Source organism: Lonchura striata, chromosome 5, assembly GCF_050655825.1.
Source record: "Lonchura striata isolate lonStrDom1 chromosome 5, ASM5065582v1, whole genome shotgun sequence".
In the NCBI taxonomy this organism is placed as follows: Eukaryota; Metazoa; Chordata; class Aves; order Passeriformes; family Estrildidae; genus Lonchura; species Lonchura striata.
Window position 1 is genome coordinate 20,182,293 of NC_140707.1, and position 18,255 is coordinate 20,200,547.

The 18,255-nt window shown below is 63.2% G+C and overlaps 3 protein-coding genes across 14 annotated transcripts; 1 reads left to right on the top strand and 2 right to left on the bottom strand.

Moving 5' to 3' along the window:
* Nucleotides 1-353: 353 nt before the first annotated feature.
* Nucleotides 354-8,772, bottom strand: PATL1 (PAT1 homolog 1, processing body mRNA decay factor). 5 transcript variants are annotated; one of them, XM_085579923.1, is made up of 19 exons: nt 8,633-8,772; nt 7,329-7,440; nt 7,033-7,244; nt 6,876-6,950; nt 6,104-6,298; nt 5,911-6,012; nt 5,649-5,738; nt 5,302-5,513; nt 5,143-5,229; nt 4,830-5,013; nt 3,732-3,855; nt 3,546-3,643; nt 3,404-3,463; nt 3,148-3,296; nt 2,669-2,828; nt 2,350-2,499; nt 1,862-1,953; nt 1,574-1,723; nt 354-1,391 (listed from the first exon to the last, which is right to left on the bottom strand). In XM_085579923.1, exons 1-19 carry the CDS (start codon nt 8,663-8,665, stop codon nt 1,370-1,372), a joined length of 2,307 nt encoding a protein of 768 aa, XP_085436049.1. In that variant the 5' UTR covers nt 8,666-8,772; the 3' UTR covers nt 354-1,369. The 5 variants fall into 5 exon arrangements, with proteins under 5 accessions (XP_085436049.1, XP_021411614.2, XP_021411617.2 ...); XM_021555939.4 differs by having other exon boundaries at nt 6,876-6,953; XM_021555942.4 differs by lacking the exon at nt 8,633-8,772 and adding an exon at nt 7,910-8,053.
* On the top strand, nt 8,029-15,795 carry STX3 (syntaxin 3). 8 transcript variants are annotated; one of them, XR_014955518.1, is made up of 12 exons: nt 8,051-9,035; nt 10,402-10,479; nt 10,558-10,657; nt 10,745-10,819; nt 10,937-11,004; nt 11,491-11,599; nt 11,775-11,848; nt 11,947-12,081; nt 12,815-12,925; nt 13,407-13,514; nt 13,995-15,064; nt 15,401-15,795. XR_014955518.1 is itself a non-coding variant. In XM_085579925.1 (11 exons), exons 1-10 carry the CDS (start codon nt 8,664-8,666, stop codon nt 13,494-13,496), a joined length of 1,209 nt encoding a protein of 402 aa, XP_085436051.1. In that variant the 5' UTR covers nt 8,044-8,663; the 3' UTR covers nt 13,497-13,514; nt 13,995-14,135. The 8 variants fall into 8 exon arrangements, 2 of the variants coding, with proteins under 2 accessions (XP_085436051.1, XP_077640459.2); XR_014955517.1 differs by lacking the exon at nt 13,407-13,514 and having other exon boundaries at nt 8,029-9,035; XR_014955520.1 differs by lacking the exon at nt 13,407-13,514 and having other exon boundaries at nt 8,038-9,035; nt 11,947-12,589; nt 12,672-12,925; nt 14,964-15,064.
* Nucleotides 15,796-16,009: 214 nt separating this feature from the next.
* MRPL16 (mitochondrial ribosomal protein L16) lies at nt 16,010-17,434 on the bottom strand. Its single transcript, XM_021526579.4, has 4 exons — nt 17,228-17,434; nt 16,879-16,944; nt 16,635-16,783; nt 16,010-16,542 (listed from the first exon to the last, which is right to left on the bottom strand). Exons 1-4 carry the CDS (start codon nt 17,391-17,393, stop codon nt 16,057-16,059), a joined length of 867 nt encoding a protein of 288 aa, XP_021382254.4. The 5' UTR covers nt 17,394-17,434; the 3' UTR covers nt 16,010-16,056.
* Nucleotides 17,435-18,255: the final 821 nt, after the last annotated feature.

An 18,255-nucleotide genomic window follows, 5' to 3' on the forward strand; every position in this document is an offset into this window, starting at 1 on the left:
GTCACTCGCCCCGCCCACGCCCGCGCCCCATTGGCGGCCGGGGCGCCGGCGGGGCGGCCCGCGCGTTGTGATTGGTCGAGGGTGGACACCGTGGCTGTCAATCAGGCAGGAAACCAATGGGCAGGGGGAGGTGGGCGCCGCGCGTGCTGACGCCGAGCGGTGAATCACCTACCAGCGATTGGCGGAGGGGCCGGGCCTCGCTGAACGCGGCCTACCATTGGCTGAGGGGTAGCCACGCCCCCTGCACGCAGAGGTACTCACGGGGATCGCGGGTTCGAGACCCCCGAGGGGACAGAACGGGGACACGGCGGGGCCGCGCACGGGGGGCACGCACAGAGAAGGAGAGGCCAGGCTGGCAGCCGTATACAATTCATCTTTATTTACAATACCCTATAAAAATGTAAATTTAGAAACTTTATTCTCATTAACCAGAACCAAAAATCGGGAGGGACAGGGAAGAAAAAAAACCAAACAAAAAAAATTACTGCAAGCAAATGAAATTAAGAAAAAAAAAAAGCAAATAAGGGAAAAAAGGCAAAAAACAACGAAAAAAAATGAAATAAAATAAGAATAATAAATGAACTTCCCACTTGATCTGTCAGAGAAAAAGGACAGGGAAAGGGCTGGGAGCACAGGAGGGGGCTGGTTAATGCCAGGAGGAATTCCGGGGTGTAAAATCCCTACATGTGCAAATCTCATGGTTTTTATTTTTTTTCTTTTTAAAAGCAAAAAAAAAAAAAAAAAAAAAAAAAAAGTAATATTATCCCCCAACCACCACCACCTCCTTCCCGAGGACCAGCACAGCTGAAGCCACCCGGATCTGATCCGGAGGGGACAGAAATCCGGCTGTGCCCCCCCACCCCCGAGCCGCTGGGCTGATCCCGGGGGGAGGGAAGGAGCCGAATTTTGGGAAGATGAGGTGAGTGTGTGAAACAGATGTGTGAAGTGTGAGGAAAAGCAGGAAGCGGAGCTCAGTGCTTGTGGGAAGGGCTGGAGAAGGAGCAGGGAACGAGCGGAGAACCCCTGGCTATGGATATGGAGCGAGGGGCTCCCCGCTCCCGGGATCCTCAGTAGTGTGTGTGCGTGTGTGTGTGTTTGGGGGGAAGCAGCAGTTTTTAGGGGTGCAGAGGGAGTTGGGGGAAATTTGGAGCAGCAGGGAAAGGCAGCACTTTGTGGGAAAGGGGGGAGCAGCCAAACATCCCCCTCTTCCTGCTCATCCAGGGACTGGGGGGCAGATGTGCCCCATGTGCCAGGCCGGGCGTTGGGGGAGGTGTGGGGTGAACCGTGTGCCCTCCATCCATCCTTCCTTCCTTCCTTCCTTCCATCCTTCCTCTGGAGCATTCCAGTGGTGGCGAGGAACCACGGAGATCTACCGGATCTCCTGCACTAAGCTGGAACCAGGGAACATCAGTGGTGGGATCAGAGGGAGGCAGCAATTCCCCTCTCCTCAAGCTGCTGCTCTTCCCCACTCCAATCCTTCTGCAGCTGCACCCCCACCTCTGGTTTCCCCCTTCTCCCAGTCCTCTGGTGGGACAGGGCCACATTCCCATGGGAAAAGAGGGCTGGCACTCACTGCAATTTCGTCTCCAGCAGGTTCAGCTTCTGCTGGTCAACGTAGCGAGAGAAGAGGGAGATCAGGTTGGAGGGGATGGACACAGGCTTTGCCAAGGCTCCCTGAGGGATCCGCAGGAGCTCCCGGGTCGCCATCAGCATCAGCTCCGTCCTGCCGGAAAAATGGGAGGAGGGAGCAGTGAGAGGCGTGGGGGTTTTGGGAGCCTGGAGGCTGCCTTTTCCACCCCAAGGGGGTGGGGATGTGGTGACATTCCAGGCAGGAGCATTCCAGCCCAGGACAGGGACTTACCATTGGTTGTCCTGCATCAGCTCTGTGTTGGTGTCTGAGCTCTGCAATTCCTCCCCTCGGCTCAGGACCAGGTACAGCAGGGACAGACCAAACTGTGGGGACAGGGAGGGCTTCAGTCACCTCCCAGCATTCCTTGACAGAACTGGAGAATCCCCAACACTTCCCAACCCTCCTGGAATGCTGGCAGCAGCAGGAAGATCTCTGGCTGCCTTTGCAGGAGGAAGAGGAAGTAAAGACCACAAACCACTCCCAGCCCAGGAAGGATTTACTGGAGCACCATTCCCACCCCAAATTCCAGGACTGGAGCATGGAGCGCAGTGGGACTGACCCAGAAGCTGCTGCCAGGCTGAAGCAGAGCCTGGGGCCACCTCAGACCGTTAATTAATGTGCCAGACACCCTCGTTAATTAGCAAGGGAAACACTTCTGTCATGCTGAGAGGCTGCTGGAACAATTCCCAAGGCTGGGAAGGGGTAGGAATGAGGAGCACCTTGTTTTGGAGCACAGCAGTGAGGTGCAGGTTGGTGGGAGCGGCGGCGCTCTGAGGTAGGTTCGTGAGCTGCTGCACAAGGCTGGTGACTGTTCCCAAGGGAAGGTGGTAGAGGACGTGGGAAAAGGGCCTCAAGAGGCAGGGAAGCACCTGTGGAGAAAGGAACACAGTTGGGAGCTCCTCGCTTTTCCCTGTGCCTGGCTGGAATTGCAAACAGCTTCTCCTACACAGCCCCTCCAAACCACTGGCACCGTCCCAGAAAAGGCAGGACCTGCCACCCTGAAGATACACGGAGCCCTCCCAGCCTCTGGAATCTCACCTCATCCTGAGCATCCTTCTTGATGAGGAAGGGCAGGTTCCTGGCTGTGGCCATGAGCACGTCGGCCGCTTGCTCTGGAGCCAGGAAGGGAAGGATCCGGGCCACCAGGCGCTTTCCTTTCCGGATGCACATGATCTGCATGAAGTGGTCATCGCTCGGCCTGAGGAGGGAGGGAGAAAGGCGTCAACCTTCACCTGGGAGCATCCCAGGGTTATCCCACGGCTGCATCTGCCCTAGCACCAGGTGGAAAACACACCTGGGCTCAAAAAGCATCCCTGAGGAGGGAAAAACTACACAGGAATGACATCCCTAATCCTCAACTCTGCCAGCGGGAGGGGATGGAAGGTGTAAATTTGTAACAACAGCGAGGGTAAATGGCTAAACGAAAAGTTACTTCAATCCCCTGCAAGAGTCACACAGATCCAGGGAAAACTGGTTTCAGCGGTCCCAGAGTGCTGGCGCTCCTAAATCCCACTCACCTGTCCTGCCCAGGCGCCTTCCCCCTAAGATTGTCATACATGTCACAGATCTTCTGCTTCCTCTCTCCCATCAGGGCTGGCCGCTCCCCTTCCAGGCTCAGGAGGTAGCGGCGCTCATAGTCCTCCACGTCCAGGAGGAGGCTGTATGTCTGCAGGAAGCATGGATCACTCAGGGAACGATAGAATGGGTTGGCTCGGCCCACTTTTTATCCCACCATGGACCTCTGAGGGTCGGGACAATCCCCCTTAAACTCACCTTCTCGATGGTGACGAGTGTCTGTCGCCTCTTATCCCGAACCTGCTTCTCCTTCGTCTCCTGATGAGGAAGGAAGAGGGAATCAGGGCTGTGGGAAGCTGCCACAGGGCTGTGTTGGAAGGGAGGAAGGCCACGAACTCACATCATCCTCGCTGCGGGATGTCACCACGGCATCGATCATCTTCCGGGGGTTGTTGACACTGGATACGGTGAGCTTTCCCAGCGAGCCCTCGAATTGCACTGCAGGAAAGAGGGAGCAGGGGAGCCAAGGGATGAGCCCCCTCAATTCCTGGATAACGGGAGCCCTGGGGCTGCTGGAGGGCTTTACCTGGCTTGTAGGTGTGCTCCAGCTTGGCTACCTGAGGGGTGATGAGTTTAGTGCGTTCCTTCTTGGGACCGTCACCGTGCACTTCCTCAGCTGCTGCCAACTTCTCCAGCTTCTGGAAGTAATTCTGAGGCAGGGAGAGGAAATGTTGAGAGGCTTCTCCCAAAAAACCATCGGCCATCTGCCTCTCCTCAGCTCCATCATCTTCTCAACAACATCTTTTAAGCCACAGTTGAGTCCATCCTCCTCTCCCCCCCGTCAGGATGTCAGAGACTGAGGCTACTCCTCAGCTCTCTCTAAGGACAATGACAAATCCACTCTCCTTGTGAGGTTCCCAGCACATTCCACTTAGCCCGCCTTGCTCCATTGGCACTGTGCTGGGGTCTCCCCACCCCACCCACCCTGTTTTGCAATGACAGAGGTTTGCTGACTCACATCCTGCGCCAGTTCCTCTTCTCTACTGGGACCAGCTCACCCACAGATCCCAAAAAAACTCTGCCAGCTCAGGAGAGAAGCCATAGCTCTCCCACCCCATTCAGTCTCCCAATGTCCATCCCAGGCATTTCTCTCTCTCCCAGACATTTCTCTCTCTCAAATAGTCCACCTTGCTCCATCTGCTCCAAGTCTGGCTTTTCCCAGCACTGTCTGACATTCCCTATTCCTGAACTGGAAAAAAGCAGGAGCAATCCCTCCCTGCCCACCTTCTCCACTGCACTGCTTGGATTCCCACAGGGTTCATCGCCACCATTCCCAGTCAGACTAAAGTCAACCTTTCCCTGACAAGGATCTCTCTTGAGTTTTCCATTTACCATCTCCCTTGTCTCATTCCAGGGGTTTTATCCTGGCTCTGTCACGCTTCTGATGGAGATGAGCTGCTCTCCTGTTATCCCAGACCTATAAAACCAGTCTATCCCAACACCTCCTCACTCCTGGAAATCTTGCCCAAGAAGGAGTCAGCTCTTCCCAGTGACGCTGATCCCACCCTGTCCCACCGCCTTCCTCTTCCAGGGAGGAAAACAACCCATTGCAGTTCTCCCTGAACTGACATCCCCTTCCCACCTGATATCCAATGAACAGGGGGAAGATGCTGCTCCTGAGTACCTGATAATAATAATCATCCAGGTAGGGATCAGTGCTCTGCAGCTGCATCATCTGGATCTTGGACACCCAGTCCTTTTCCCGCTGCAGCATGAGGTTGGCGTAGGGATCCTTACGGATCTGCTCCTGATGGCTGCTCCGGTGGCCCCCTCGGTCCCCCCCGGAGCCGTTGAGGCTCCGGTGCTGGCTGGCAGGAGAAGAAGGGCACCCGTGAGCACACCGGAGCTACAGGAAGGGACAGAGAGGGGGGACAGGTGACCCCGGAAGCAGGACACGTCCCCGTGCCGCGCGGCCCCGTCCCCGTCCCCGCACTCACTTCCGGTTCTGCTGCCGCTGGTGCAGGAGCCGGCGGTGCTGGGGGTGCAAATGGGTCGTGTCCGGCCGGAACATCTGGGGCTGCGGCCTGGGGAGAGCGGGAACGGTCAGGGAGGGATGCAGGGAGCGGCTGGGATGCCGGGACAGGGACAGCACCGACCTCAGGTTCTGCAGGTGGGATCCGGGGCCCGGAGGGTGCGGCAGCTGCGACGGGGGCGGGGCGGGGGGAGCCCCGAAAAAGGCACGGAACCCTCCGGCCGGGGACATCATCTGCCCAACTCTGCCCTGGAGCAGCTTGGGATTCACGGAGGGCAGTGGGCTCCCCACCAGCCCGGACACCCGGGCGAACTGGCTGGGGGACATTCGGCCAGCCTGGAGGGGCAGAGAGGACACCTGGAGTCAGCTAGGCGGGAAAAGGGTCTGGGATGGCCAACAAGAGCCATGGAATGCCAGGTCCTGGAGCCACGCAGAGAGAAAGGTGGGATAAAGCACGGGAAGGAGCTTTACCTGGGCTCCTCCGAGCAGCTGGGCTCTCTGCAGGTGTGTGAGAACGGGAGACACGCTGTGGGGAAACGGGTGGCCCAGGAGGGAGGAATTCTGGGGAAAGAGTTGGGAAAAGGGACCCCAGTCACAGACCATGACTGGCAAACAGGACAAACCCCAGGAAAGCCAAGCTCCCTGGGGTGGGGATGAGGCACAGGAACACAGGGAAGTTTTGTGAGGGCTCGGCATCAATTCCAAAAAAGATGGAGGAGGGAAAGCTGGATACCGGAACATTGCAGAGTTGGTTGGGGGACATCCTCTCTCCATAGGGAGCAGGATAACGCTGCTGCATGGTAGCTCGGATGTGGACAGGCTTGGGACACAGGATCTGGGAGGAGGCAATGGCACAGTCACTCCCCCTGGGAAGCAGCCTGCACCCTTGGGAGCAGTAGGAAGTTGGGAAGCGAGGAAACGGATACCTGCTGGTTGAAGTTTGGGATGGCGGCCTGTTTGGGGGGGGTGCCGATGGGAATGGCCCGGACCGGTGGGCTCCCGATGATGGGGGAGGAGGAGCGCCGGGGCAGCGCCCGCTCCGATGGATCCCGCTCCTCATCCCGAGCCTGCGGCGGCCTCTGGGGCAGGGCATAATCCAGCACGGACACCGACGGCATCTCCTGCAGGAGAACGGGCGGGACACCCCCTGGAGTCACGGGCTGGCACACGGAGGAGGGTCAGCGTCCCCTCTTCCTCCTGCCAGCTCTCCATGTCCCACTGTGCTTCCCTGGGATCTCCGTGCGACGCTGGGCATTCCCAGAGCACACGTGACTGCCAAGAGCACTCTGTTTGGGATAACAGGGCGTGGGGCGAGAAGCCTGGGTCACCTCCCAGCCCGGCAGAGCCAGGAAAGGGTTGGGAGAGGGTTGGACACGCAGCACTTCAAAGCCTGACTCTTAATGAAACCACAACACAAAAATCCTCTGCCTCCAGGCATGAACATTCCCAAATCCTGCTGAGAGCCCTGAAATCCCTCAGACATCACCAGGCATCCAAGAACAGCAAAGCCCATCATCCCAGCCCTCCAGGGTCCAAGGGTGGACAGAAGGTGACAGCTATGAGGGTCCCCCACAAGGCACGGATGCAGCAGAGGGAAACAGGACACTCCAGTATCCCAGGAGTAGTCTATCCCACCCAGCTGGCTGCCACAGGCATTTGGGATCAGCAGGGAAGAGCCCCCTGCCCCCAGCACCCTACCTGAGTGAGGAGCGGCCCCCGGATGCGCCGCAGCATGGCGGAACTGTCCCAGATGCTGGAATTCAGCCTTCCAGGCTGCTGCAGAGCACAGGGAGAGTCAGGACGGCGCTGTGGGGTCCACCCCCACATCCCCCTGGCTCCCCCAGCCCGCTCCCACCTGCGGGGGATCCCTGGTGTGCACGGCCTGCATGATGGCCGGGTCCTCCAGCTCGCTGTCGATGACGAGGCGGGTGAGCCGCTCGGCCAGAGCGTCCTCGGGATCGCCCAGCACGTCCCCGTCGTTCCCAACGGGACCATCCGGCTCCCGGCTCGAGCTGGCCTTGTCCTCCAGCTCCGCCAGCCGCTCGTGGGCCTCCTGCCAGTCATCGTCTGCGAGGGGGCACAGGGTGAGGGACGCGGGCCGGGGGCATCTGTGGGGTCAGGGAGGGCTGGGGGCGACACCCCGGGTCTCACCGACAGCCCCAGCCCCGAAGGTGTCATCGTTGAATTGGTCGATGTCTTCATCCTCCTCCCCCAGGGCCTGGAAAGCGTCTTCATCCTCGTCCAGCGGGCAGTCCTCCAGGGACTGGGACGGCCGGGAACGGAGTCAGCCCCACTTCACCTCCGTGATGACCCCGCAGCCCATTATACCTACACAACACACCCCCACCAGCCAGCGATACCCCCCCAGCCCCATTACCCACCCCTGGCAATGCCCCCAGCCATTACTGCCATGCAGGGACTCCCCCAAGCCGTCACATCTCCCCTGCAGTGACCCCTGCAGACCCACAGCGTGACCCCTCCCGTTATGGCTCCCCCAGCCCCTTGCAGGTGCCCAGTGCCCCCAGACTCCTCCTGCCAGCCCGGAGCCCCCCTCACACCCCCTCCCAGCCCGTCAGCGGCCGCCCTCCCCAACTCATTTCACTTCCCCCGCCCCAGCCCGTTACACCCCCCCCACCCCGTTACACCGCCCCGGTGCCGTGCCGCACGGCTCTCCCGCAGCCCCGCGGAGCCCCGCGGGGCCCCGCCCGCCCCGCCGGCCCCTCCCCGCTCACCGGGTACCGGAACATGGCGGCGCCGGCGCCCCCCGCCCGCAGGCTCCGCGCCGCCCCGCCAGGCCCCGCGCCCCGCCGCGCATGCGCCGCCGCGGGCGCAGCCGCATGACGTCATCCCCGCCACCGCCCCGCGACCCACCCGCCGGCTAGGGGGCGGGGCCAACACAGACCACGCCCACTATAGACCACGCCCCCTCTCTATATTTCTTAAAGGAGTAGCGTCCCTTTTTCTCCCGGTGACACCCGTGCGTCCCCGCCCGCAGCCGTGACCCCCGGTGTCACCCCGGCCATAGCCAATGCCACCCCATCCCCAGCCCCAGCACTGCCCGCCCAGCCCTGTCCCCAGCCCTGTCCCACCCGCGGTCATGCATACACCCGCGTCCCCCGTCCCCAGCCGTGTCTCCCCCTGTCCCCAGTCAGGACCCTCAGTGTGTCCCCTAACTGCAGACATGTCCTCAAGCTGTCCCCTATGCCTGCTCATGTCCCGTCTCCAGCCGCGTCCCCCAGCCGCGTCCTGAGATCACAGCTGTGTCCCCAGATGTGTCCCCTATCCACAGACTTGTCCCCCCGCCCCCAGCCACGTCCCCAGCTGTGACCCACATCCACGCCCCCCGTGTCCCCAGCTGCGTCCCCCCGGCCGTGTTCCCCGTCCCCAGCCGTGCTCCCTGTCCCCAGCCGCGCTCCCGCTGCAGTCACACGTGGCAGGGGGTGACACGTCCTCACCGTGTGACCCCCGAGGGGGATCAGCTTCCTCATGGCCTCCAAACCCACATCCTCCCCCACCCCTGTCACCTCCCGGGGTGCCCGGGGCCACCCGCAGCTGCCGGCTCCGGCGGGTCCGGTGTCCCCGCGCGTCCCAGGTGAAGGGGCGGCTCCACCGCGTCCCTCCCCTCGGCGCCTTCCCCGCGCCCGTCACTGGGGATTAGCGCAGGGACAGCCCCGGCCTCGGCGACAGGCACGGGGGACAGGGCCACCCGCCACCTCGCCTGGATGTAGGAGGCCCGGCCGAGCGGCGAGGACCGAGGGTGACATCGCCCATCCCTGCGCTGGGCGAGGGCGGGGACCCCCCGGCGCCTCCCCAGCCTTTGGGGGCACCATGAAGGACCGGCTGGAGCAGCTCAAGGCGGTGAGGGACCCCCGGCGTGGGGAGGGGACGGGGGACACCCCCAGGGGGACCCTCGGGAAAAGGGTGACACCGGGATGGGGGTCCCCGAGACCCCACCCCATGGTGGCCGGGGGCATCACGGGGAGAGGGGACCCCAAAAACCGAGCCTGGGGTGGATGGGGACGTCACGGGGTTGATGTCACTGAAACGCCACCCCACGGTGCGTGGGGGTGTCACGGGGATGGGGGGACTCAGACCCCATCCCACAGTGGGCTGGGGTCTCGGGGACACCCCAGTTCATGAAGGGCGAGGACGCCACGGGATGGACGGCACCGAGACCCACCCTGCTGGGTGTGGGGTGTCACGGGGGTCACCCCACGGCAGGTGGGGGACCCTGAGCTCTGTACAACGGGGGTGACAGATGGGAGGGACCGGGGGGAGGTCATCCCCGTGCAGTTTGGGGGCACGCTGGGTGTTTTGGGGTGACGTGACACCCCCCCAGCCGAGTCCAATCCCTTCGCGCCGTGGGGTGTGATGGGGGGACAGCAGCCCCCCGGCCCGTGGGGGGTGTCCATCCCGCGGGGGAGGCGGTGGATTTGGGGTGTCCACACCCCATTCTGCACCCCACACTTCCCCGTGTTCCCGCCACCAGCGCCGCTTCCTTCTCCCTTTTCCCGCTCTGTGTGGGGCCCCGCTTCCCCCCGCTCCTGGGGGGCTCCCCCTGCTCCCCGGGGACTGTGGGGGTCCCAGCAGGCCCCCAGCTCCCGGCCGGGCCCCTAGGCATGGCAGGGAGGCTTGGCAGGGATTTACCGGGATTATGGAGCCATCAGATAAAGCCCTCGGTGGGGACTGAAGGGATTAATTTTATTTTTACTCCAGCAGCAGGAGGAGGGAGTGGGGGGTCCCAGCCTGGGGTTTGTCCCCATCCCCAGGACACCCCAACAACACCTTGGGGTGCTGGTGGAGCTGAGGGGGTGAGGGGAGGCAGAAAGGTTGAGGCTGAGTTTTGGGAAGGGCGGGATTTGGGAGCACAGGGGAGGGGGCCTGGACACGATACCAGGGTGAGGGGCACCAGCCACCTTCGTGCCCCCCAGGGCTGCCCCAGACCTGCCATGGGGCCACGGTTTGGGACATAAACCCTTTCCCGTCCCCATCCCGTCGCTGTCCCCGTTCCCTCCCTCTGGCCAAGCCCAGCAATCCCTTAATTCCAGCCACGTGTGGCCAGATGTGAGCTGGGCTCGGCCCCCCTGCTCTCCCCCGCTGCAGATGTCCCCCCCTGTGCCACCACATCCCCCATGGCTACTCCCCCCGTGTCCCTGTCACCCGTGGGGGGCCCTGGGGGCGCTGGCAGGGCACGGGGTCCCCCCTGAGCGCCGTGTCCCAGCAGAAGCAGGATGCGGACGATGAGGAGGAGCTGGAGATCGCCGTGGACAACACGGCCTTCATGGATGAGTTCTTCTCAGAGGTGAGGGAGGGTTGGGGGTGGGGCTGGGGGGTGTAGGGCTGCCTCTTAACCCCCCAAAATCCTCCCGGGGGTGCCCAGATTGAGGAGACCCGGCAGAACATCGACAAGATCTCAGAGAACGTGGAGGAAGCCAAGAAGCTCTACAGCATCATCCTCTCAGCCCCCATCCCAGAGCAGAGTGAGTGCTGTCACAGTGTCCCCAGGGTCAGTCACGGGGCCCCCCCTGGGGACATTCCCAGGGTGGCTCACACCCGTGATCCCACAGAGACCAAAGATGACCTGGAGCAGCTGACAGCAGAGATCAAGAAAATGGCCAACAGCGTCCGTAACAAGTTGAAGAGTGAGTGGCCCTGTCCCCACCTTCGTGTCACGGGTGTCCTGATCCCCGTGGGACTCTGGATCATGGGGGCTGGCAGTGGGAAAGGTTCCTGGTGGGTTGAGGTCTGTCTCTCTCCAGGTATGGAGAGGAACATCGAGCAGGACGAGGCACGATCCTCAGCCGACCTCCGGATACGCAAGTCTCAGGTGAGCTCTGGCCCACAGCCTGCGTCTCCAGGTCCCACCCTGTACCCCACAGACTGGGCATGTGGCATGTCCAGGAGCCCCAAGTCTCCCAATTCTATCCCCAACAGCACCCTGTGATCCCAGGCTTTGTGACCCTCTGCTCTGTCCCCAACCCTCTGTCGTGTCGCCCTGTGCTGGGACATGCTACATCCGGGGTCCCCTGGCTCTCATGCCACTGTCCCCACTCCCAGCATGTCCATCCTGGGACCAGGAACACGCCATGCCCAGAGTGTCACTGATCTGAATTCCCATCCCCGCCCTCAGCACCTCAGCTTGTCCCCTGGGCAGTGTCACACCTCTCTCCTCGCTCCTGTCCCCTGTGAAAATGCCCCATGGGGATATAACATGCCTGGGGTGTTCCATGTCCCTCAGCGTCACACCGTGCCCTGTGGTGTCCCAATCCCAAAGTTCCTGTCCCCATCCTCACATCCTTGTCCCTGTCCTCAGCACTCGGTCCTGTCCCGCAAGTTCGTGGATGTCATGACCAAGTACAATGAGGCTCAAGTGGATTTCCGGGAGCGCAGCAAGGGCCGGATCCAGCGCCAGCTGGAAATCAGTGCGTGACCCAACCCCAAACCCCACCTCCTCCAAAAAGTGGGAGGAGCCAGCTCACACAGGCCCCCCCCATTTGACCAAGTTTGGTCAAGTGGGAGGAGCCAGGCGGCACAGACCCCGCCCCTTATTCCCGGACTGGGTGGGGCTTGTTCCCACCTCTCCCCACGTGCCTGCAGCTGGCAAGAACACGACGGACGAGGAGCTGGAGGAGATGCTGGAGAGTGGGAACCCTTCCATCTTCACCTCAGGGGTGAGCCCTGACGTGGGGGACACCAGGGGACACGGGGGGTGTGTCACGGGGCCAGTGTGTCACATCATCTCCCCGCTGACGTGTCCCTGTCCCTGCAGATCATGGACTCGCAGATCTCGAAGCAGGCGCTGAGCGAGATCGAGGGGCGGCACAAGGACATCGTGCGCCTGGAGAGCAGCATCAAGGAGCTCCACGACATGTTCGTGGACATCGCCATGCTGGTGGAGAATCAGGTACGGGGACACGCAGGGACCTGGCCGTGGGGACACGGGGACAGCCAGGGACCTGGGTATGGGGTCACAGGGATGAGCAGGGACCTGTGGGCAGTGTGAACAGGGACCTGAGCATGGGGACAAGCAGGAACCTGGCAATGGGGTCACAGGGATGCTCTGTGTATGGGGACATGGACATGAGGGATTTGGGCACAGGGTCACAGGGATGAGCAGGGACCCATGCATAGGGTGACCAGGGACAAGCAGGGACCCGAGTGAGGGGTCACAGGGACCTGCACGGGACCATGGAGTGTCCCAGGGACCTGCACAGGGGGATGGATCCAGGCATGGAGCAATATGGGCTGGGGTGGTGACCACTGCACATGTTCCCATGGAGCCACCCAGCACCCCCATGGTGGCCTGGAGGGGACACAGGAGTGTCCCCCACCCTGCAGTGGTGCCGTCCCCTCTCTCAGCCCCTCTCTGTCCCCCATGCCACACGAGGAGCTGCTGTGTGCCCTGGGGATGGGTGAGTACTGTGTGTGCGGGCGTGCCACATGCCATGGGGCTGTGTCACCGTGTCACCACCAACCCTGCCCCTTCTCCCCCAGGTGGGCTGCTGGATAACGTTGAGCTGAGCACATGGAGCAGAGCACGGAGATGATCTGGTGCCAGGGCCAGGTGGGTGGGTGCCAGCACCCCAGGCTGCTCTCAGTGTCTCCCCCTCTCTCTGTGTCCCCTGGGTGCTCCATAGGGAGCCATGATCGACCGCATAGAGAACAACATGGACCAGTCTGTGGGATTTGTGGAGCGGGCCGTGGCTGACACCAAAAAGGCTGTGAAGTACCAAAGTGAGGCCAGGAGGGTGAGACAGACCGACGGCCCCATAGCCCCCAGTGTCCCACTGCACCCCTCAATGTCCCCTGTGCAGCCCCCAGCATCCCAGAAGTACCTCAGTGTTGTCCCCTCTGGTCCTCATTGTGCCTTCACAGTGTTCCCAGCACCTCCCCATATCCTCCAGCAGCCCTGAGATCCCCTTATTTCCCTCAGTCACCTCCTGTCCCCCTCCACCACCCCTCATCTCCCCCAGCTGACCCCAACAACTCCCACTGCCCCCCAGTGACCCCATGGGAGGGAGGTTGGCAGCTCTGTCCCTCTCTGTCCCACTGCCACCCCTGAGCCCCCTCCCACCCTCAGGTGAGCTGAGCTGGTGAGGACAGCCCCTCCTGCCCCATCCCCAGGGCTCTGCAGCACATCTGGCTCTTCAGGGCCCCTCGGTGTCCCCGTGTCCCCCGCCCCACCACGGGACAGGTGTCACCACCCCCGACTCACCCCTGTTCCCCCAGAAGCTGCTGACTTTGGTGGCAGTGGCCGTGCTCTTGCTGGGGACAGTTGCCCTCATCATTGGACTCTCAGTGGGGCTGAACATGAAATAGCCCCTGGGGCGGGGGTCTGTAAGTGTTGGGGGGCAGGGGACCCCCACCGCGGGGACACAGCCCTGGGGGATCCTGCTTTGGGGGCTCCAGTGCTTTGGGATTTGGGGCTGTTGGCTCTGTTCTGGGCTTGGCGATCTCGGGTCTGTGGTGCTGGGGGTGTTCTATGAGTGTCTGCAGCACTTGGGGGTCTGCAATGCTTGAGGGTCTCTGGTGCTCTGGGGTCTGTGTTTTTTGGGGGTCTGAAATGCTCAGGCATCTGTGATGTTCAGGAGTCTCTGGTGCTCTGGGGTCTGCGCTGTTTGGGGTCTGCATTTTTGGGGGTTCGCAGTGCTTAAGGGTCTGTGTTGCTCACGGGTCTGTGTTCTCTGGGGGTCTGCGTTGCTCCAGGCTCTGGATTTTGTCTGTTGCCCACATCCATCCCTGCCATCCCGGCTCCCTCCTCCCTGCTGCAGTCCCCGTCCCCTTCCGATGCCTCCAGCTCCCCTTTCCATCCTCCAGACGCTCCCGACCATCCCAGCGATGTCACCTCCCAGCGGGATCCTCCCCGGCACTGATCCTGGACCCCTCCTCTCCCTGCTCCTCCCGGACCTGCTGCTCCCAGTCCTCCGTGTCCCGGTTCCCGCCGCGGTTCCTCCAGCACTGCCGCCTTCCCCGCCCATCCTGCCAGTGCCTGGGATCTGCCCCTCATGTCCCCACAGAAGGGGACAGGATTCCGCCCGTGGGGACGCGGCTACTCGTGCCTCAGCCCCAGCGAGGGGTGACAAGGACACAAATCCGAGGGCCGGACGCTCACCCGCGCGGGCATCCCGGGGGAATGAGGGCGGGACTAGGGGCAGGACGCGGGGTTTGGTGGCACCAGCGTGGTTTGTTGTCACCGTGCTGTGACAGACGGAGCTGTCGTGGTCCCCGTCCCCTCTTGGCTTTGATGTCCGGGCGGGAGGATGTGTTGGTCGTGGATGTGTAACTCCCGTTGTAATAAAATCCCGCTGATCCCGCCCTCGCCTCCTCTCCGTGCTGGCACCGGGAACACCCAAAGCTGCCGGCACGGCTCCGGCTCGGCTCCCGGTGCCCGGGCATCTGGGGGCCGGACCGGCCCCGTTTCCCGGTGCTGTAGGACACGAGGAGGAAGCGCGGGGCTGGGGACACCCCCAACTCCTGTGCCCTGTCCAGACTGTCCCCCCCACCAAGTTTTTGGGTAAGTCACGGTGTTTGGTCACCTGTCCCAGGGCATGCTGGCACTGTCACCTCCCTGTGCCACACAGAACCAGCTCACACCTGCCCTGCCACCTTCCCTGCACCTCCCCAGCCCCTGTCCTTGTCCCTTGCCCTATCTGTCCATTCTCCCCACTGCCCAGCCCCTATCCTTGTTGTCCCCCATCCCTGTTCCTTGCCCTCCCCTCCCCAGCCACATCCTTATCCCCTGTCCTCATCCTGTCCCTGCTTCACATTCCCTGTCTCCCTGAGCAGAAGAAGATCATGATCATGCTGTGCTGCATCATCCTTGCCATCATCCTGGCATCCAGCATCGGGAGCATCTTCGCCTGAGCCCCCCACCCGCTGCCCTCCAGGTGACAGGGACAGGGCTGGGGGTGGCACAGGGGGTCCCTGGTACATCCCAGTCCCAGGGAGCAGGTTCGGGCTCCCTGATTCACCCCAAGTGTCCCCAGGTGGCCACGCTGGGGAGGGATGGGGATGGCGACAGCATTGGGAGCCATGTCCCCTTCCTGAGTGTCCCCTCATCTTCCTCCCTGTCACAGGTGGCCTTTCCCCCTCCTGAGTGTCCCCTCATCTTCCTCCCTGTCACAGGTGGCCTTTCCCCCTCCTGAGTGTCCCCTCATCTTCCTCCCTGTCACAGGTGGCCTTTCCCCCTCCTGAGTGTCCCCTCATCTTCCTCCCTGTCACAGGTGGCCTTTCCCCCTCCTGCCCTCCTGCCCGGATGATCCATGGGAGAGACCCTGGCCAAGCCCTGACCCCTGGAGCCCCGAGGACATCCCTGAGGACATTCCACGTGTCCCTGGAGGAGCGGAGCCCACCCGCCGTGCTCCCCGCTGCACTCCCAGCGCCGAGGTCCACTCGCTTCTCCTCCTCCCCCACTCGGGTGACAGTTGGTGGCCGCTGTGACAAGCAGCCCCTCCTCGGTGGCACGGAGCGGCCGGAGGGGCCGTGTCCCTCTCGGGGGGGGGACACAGGGCTCTGCCTTGCCGGGGCGGCCGGAGGAGCCTCTCCCTGTGCTTGGAGCTCCATGGATGTGCAGCCACCCATGCTGGAGCCTTCCTCCTCAATAAAGAGCTCACCCACACTCTGCCTCCTGCCTCCAACCTGACCCATGGATCCCTCAGGATGCTCCCAGCCCTAAAATCCACTTCAGGACAGAGAGCCTCAAGCTTCAAACCCCGATCCATTTATCCCCCAGCTCCAAACCCCACCTTGGGATAAAGATCCTCATCCCTCAAACCCTGATCCCTCAGGATGCTCCCAGCCCAGCGTTCCCAGCTCCAAAAGCCACTCCAGGCTCTCGTGGAAAAGTTTAATCCCAAAAGGAATCCCGTCCAACCTCTCCTCACACTCTGTGCTTCAGGAAAAACTTGCCCCAGTAGCGTCCCTTGTACTGCAGGTCGTAGGGGCTCAGGTACTTCCTCATCCCCAACATATTGGAGGTCACCACACGCTCGAAAGTCCAGGGATTTTGGTTGTCCAGCCTCTTCCGCTCCTCCTCCTGCCGCATCTCCTGGAGGCTCTCCCGGCTGACGGCGACGGCCGGGAAGGGCAGCTTCTGTGCCACGCGGTCGAGGAAGGGCCGCACCTCCCCGAACTCGCAGTGCCCGCCCACCTCTACCACCAGCCCGCCGCTCTTCACCGCCGTCACGTAGCGGTCGATGGGGCCCTTCCCGCCCCCCATCCGGTGCCCCAGACTCTTCTTCGTCACCGGCTTGTAGGGGGCGGGCACGCGCCACACGGCGAACATGGATTTGGGGTCGATGCTGCGCCCGATGCTCAGCCGGATCATCTCGAAGTGGCCCCAGTGCAGGTACCCCCCGCCCAAAGCCTGCGTGGGGACACGGCGGGACAGCTCAGGGACACGCAGCCCCGGCCTCTGGAACGCTCCCCCCGCTCCGTTCCGCGTTCGTTCCCGCTCACCAGGATCCCGTACTGCCCCTGCGTGAAGTCGGTGGCCACCTGGGACGGGCCGCGGATGTCACGGAGCCGCCGGGGCTCCCGCTGCAGCTTGGGCACCGCCGGCACCTTGTCCATGAACTTCAGCTTCGGCTTCTCGGGAATGGTGATCCCTGCCGGGGAACGCCGCCGTCAGGATCCCCGGGAACACAGCGGGGAGCGCCCCCGCCCGCCCTTGCGGGGCTCTCCCGCCGTCCATCCCCCTCACCGCTGTAATCCGGGGGCTGCGTCCACTTCTTCAGCCCCGCCCGGGGAACCGCGACGCCGCCGGGACCTACGGGACAGAGCGCGGGGATCACGGCTGGGGGCGCGGGCAGGGCCGGGAGGGGAACGGGGCACCCCGCGGGGCCTCCCCTTCCCGCTCCCAACATCCCCCCAAGCCACCGCAGCCCAGCCGGGGGTCCCACCGAGCCCTCGGTACCTCCCCGGTGTCAGCGCATGTACGGCCCGCCCGAGCCCCCTTCGCGAGCCTCAGGCAGCCGAGAAGGTCCCCCGGCCTTCCCAACCTCCCCACAAGGCACGGGCGGCCCCTCGGAGCGCGGCCAAGCCCCCCTGACCTCCCCCAGGCCGGAGCGGCCCCGGGAGCCGCCATCGCCACATCGCCGCGACACCCCGGAAGCGCCGCAAGGGCGCCGCCATTGGTCCGTCCGCAAACACGGCCCGCCCGCGGTCCGGCCGGGAAACGCGGCGGGGACATTTGTTCCGGAGAGAGACGCGGCTCATCCCGTTCCCAGCCCTGTCCCGGGCGGGGATCGCCGGCGGGGGCACCCCGGGGGTCCCGAGGGACGTGCTGGGAGTGGCCTGAATCTGCTCCCAGCCTTTGAGCTGGCCTCGAGTACTGGGTTTATGGGGATAGGGTTCATATTCCTCCCAGCAGCTGCCACAGCGCTGGGTTTGGATTCGGGAAGGGCGACCGGGGGCCGTGACGTCACAAAATGAGTGAGCGGTGGGCTGTGATGTCACACAGGTGTCCCACCCGCAGCTCTGTGACATCAGCACGGTGTCTCCACGGGACACTGACACCACCCTCTGGCTCTCAGCATGGCCACGATGGGACACGGATGAAGCCATGAGTTTCCTGCTCCCCCCGCTTGTCCTGCTGGTGGCCAGTACGGCCGTCCTGCTGGCCACCCGCATCTGGAAGGCGCGGAAGCGCCTCGGGAGCCGGGCCAGGGGGACGCGGCGCTGCCGAGCGGCCCCGGGGGCTCCCAGGTCCCCCCCGGCTGAGGAGACCCCTCGCCACGGCCCGGCTGCCCCGGAGAGCCCCCTGTACATCCCCTGCGGCTGCGGCCCCTGCTGCACCCCCTGTGCGACCGCGGCCCGGGAGCTGCAGGACCTGGTGACGCCGCTGTGGCCCCAGGTGTCCTTCCCGCGGGATTCGGAGATGTGGCAGCTGTTGTGGGAGGACCTGGAGCAGCTGCTGGAGCAAGGCCAGCTGCCCTGCTGTGCCTCCTCCAGCCTCCATCCTTCCCGGAGCCTCAGCGAGAGCTGCCGTGCTCCGGCTGGAGAAGGCCTCGTGGACGGATCTCGCTGCTCCCTTGCGGCTGCGGGCGTGGGGAGAAACGGCTCGTCCTTGAGGATGCAC

Excerpts from the sequence above, each read along its gene's own strand:
- PATL1 (XM_085579922.1), bottom strand. Across the intron at positions 3,297-3,403 it reads CACTCGTCACCATCGAGAAG|ACATACAGCCTCCTCCTGGA; the intron begins GTGAGTTTAAGG and ends TGCTTCCTGCAG. Across the intron at positions 1,954-2,349 it reads CTGCTGTGCTCCAAAACAAG|TTTGGTCTGTCCCTGCTGTA; the intron begins GTGCTCCTCATT and ends CTGTCCCCACAG.
- STX3 (XM_085579925.1), top strand. The coding sequence starts at position 8,664 with ATGGCCTCCAAACCCACATCCTCCCCCACCCCTGTCACCTCCCGGGGT. Across the intron at positions 11,005-11,490 it reads TCCGGATACGCAAGTCTCAG|CACTCGGTCCTGTCCCGCAA; the intron begins GTGAGCTCTGGC and ends CCCTGTCCTCAG. Across the intron at positions 11,849-11,946 it reads CTTCCATCTTCACCTCAGGG|ATCATGGACTCGCAGATCTC; the intron begins GTGAGCCCTGAC and ends CTGTCCCTGCAG.
- MRPL16 (XM_021526579.4), bottom strand. The coding sequence starts at position 17,393 with ATGAGCCGCGTCTCTCTCCGGAACAAATGTCCCCGCCGCGTTTCCCGG. Across the intron at positions 16,945-17,227 it reads GCCGCTCCGGCCTGGGGGAG|GTCCCGGCGGCGTCGCGGTT; the intron begins GTCAGGGGGGCT and ends TCTGTCCCGTAG. Across the intron at positions 16,784-16,878 it reads GCAGCCCCCGGATTACAGCG|GGATCACCATTCCCGAGAAG; the intron begins GTGAGGGGGATG and ends GTTCCCCGGCAG.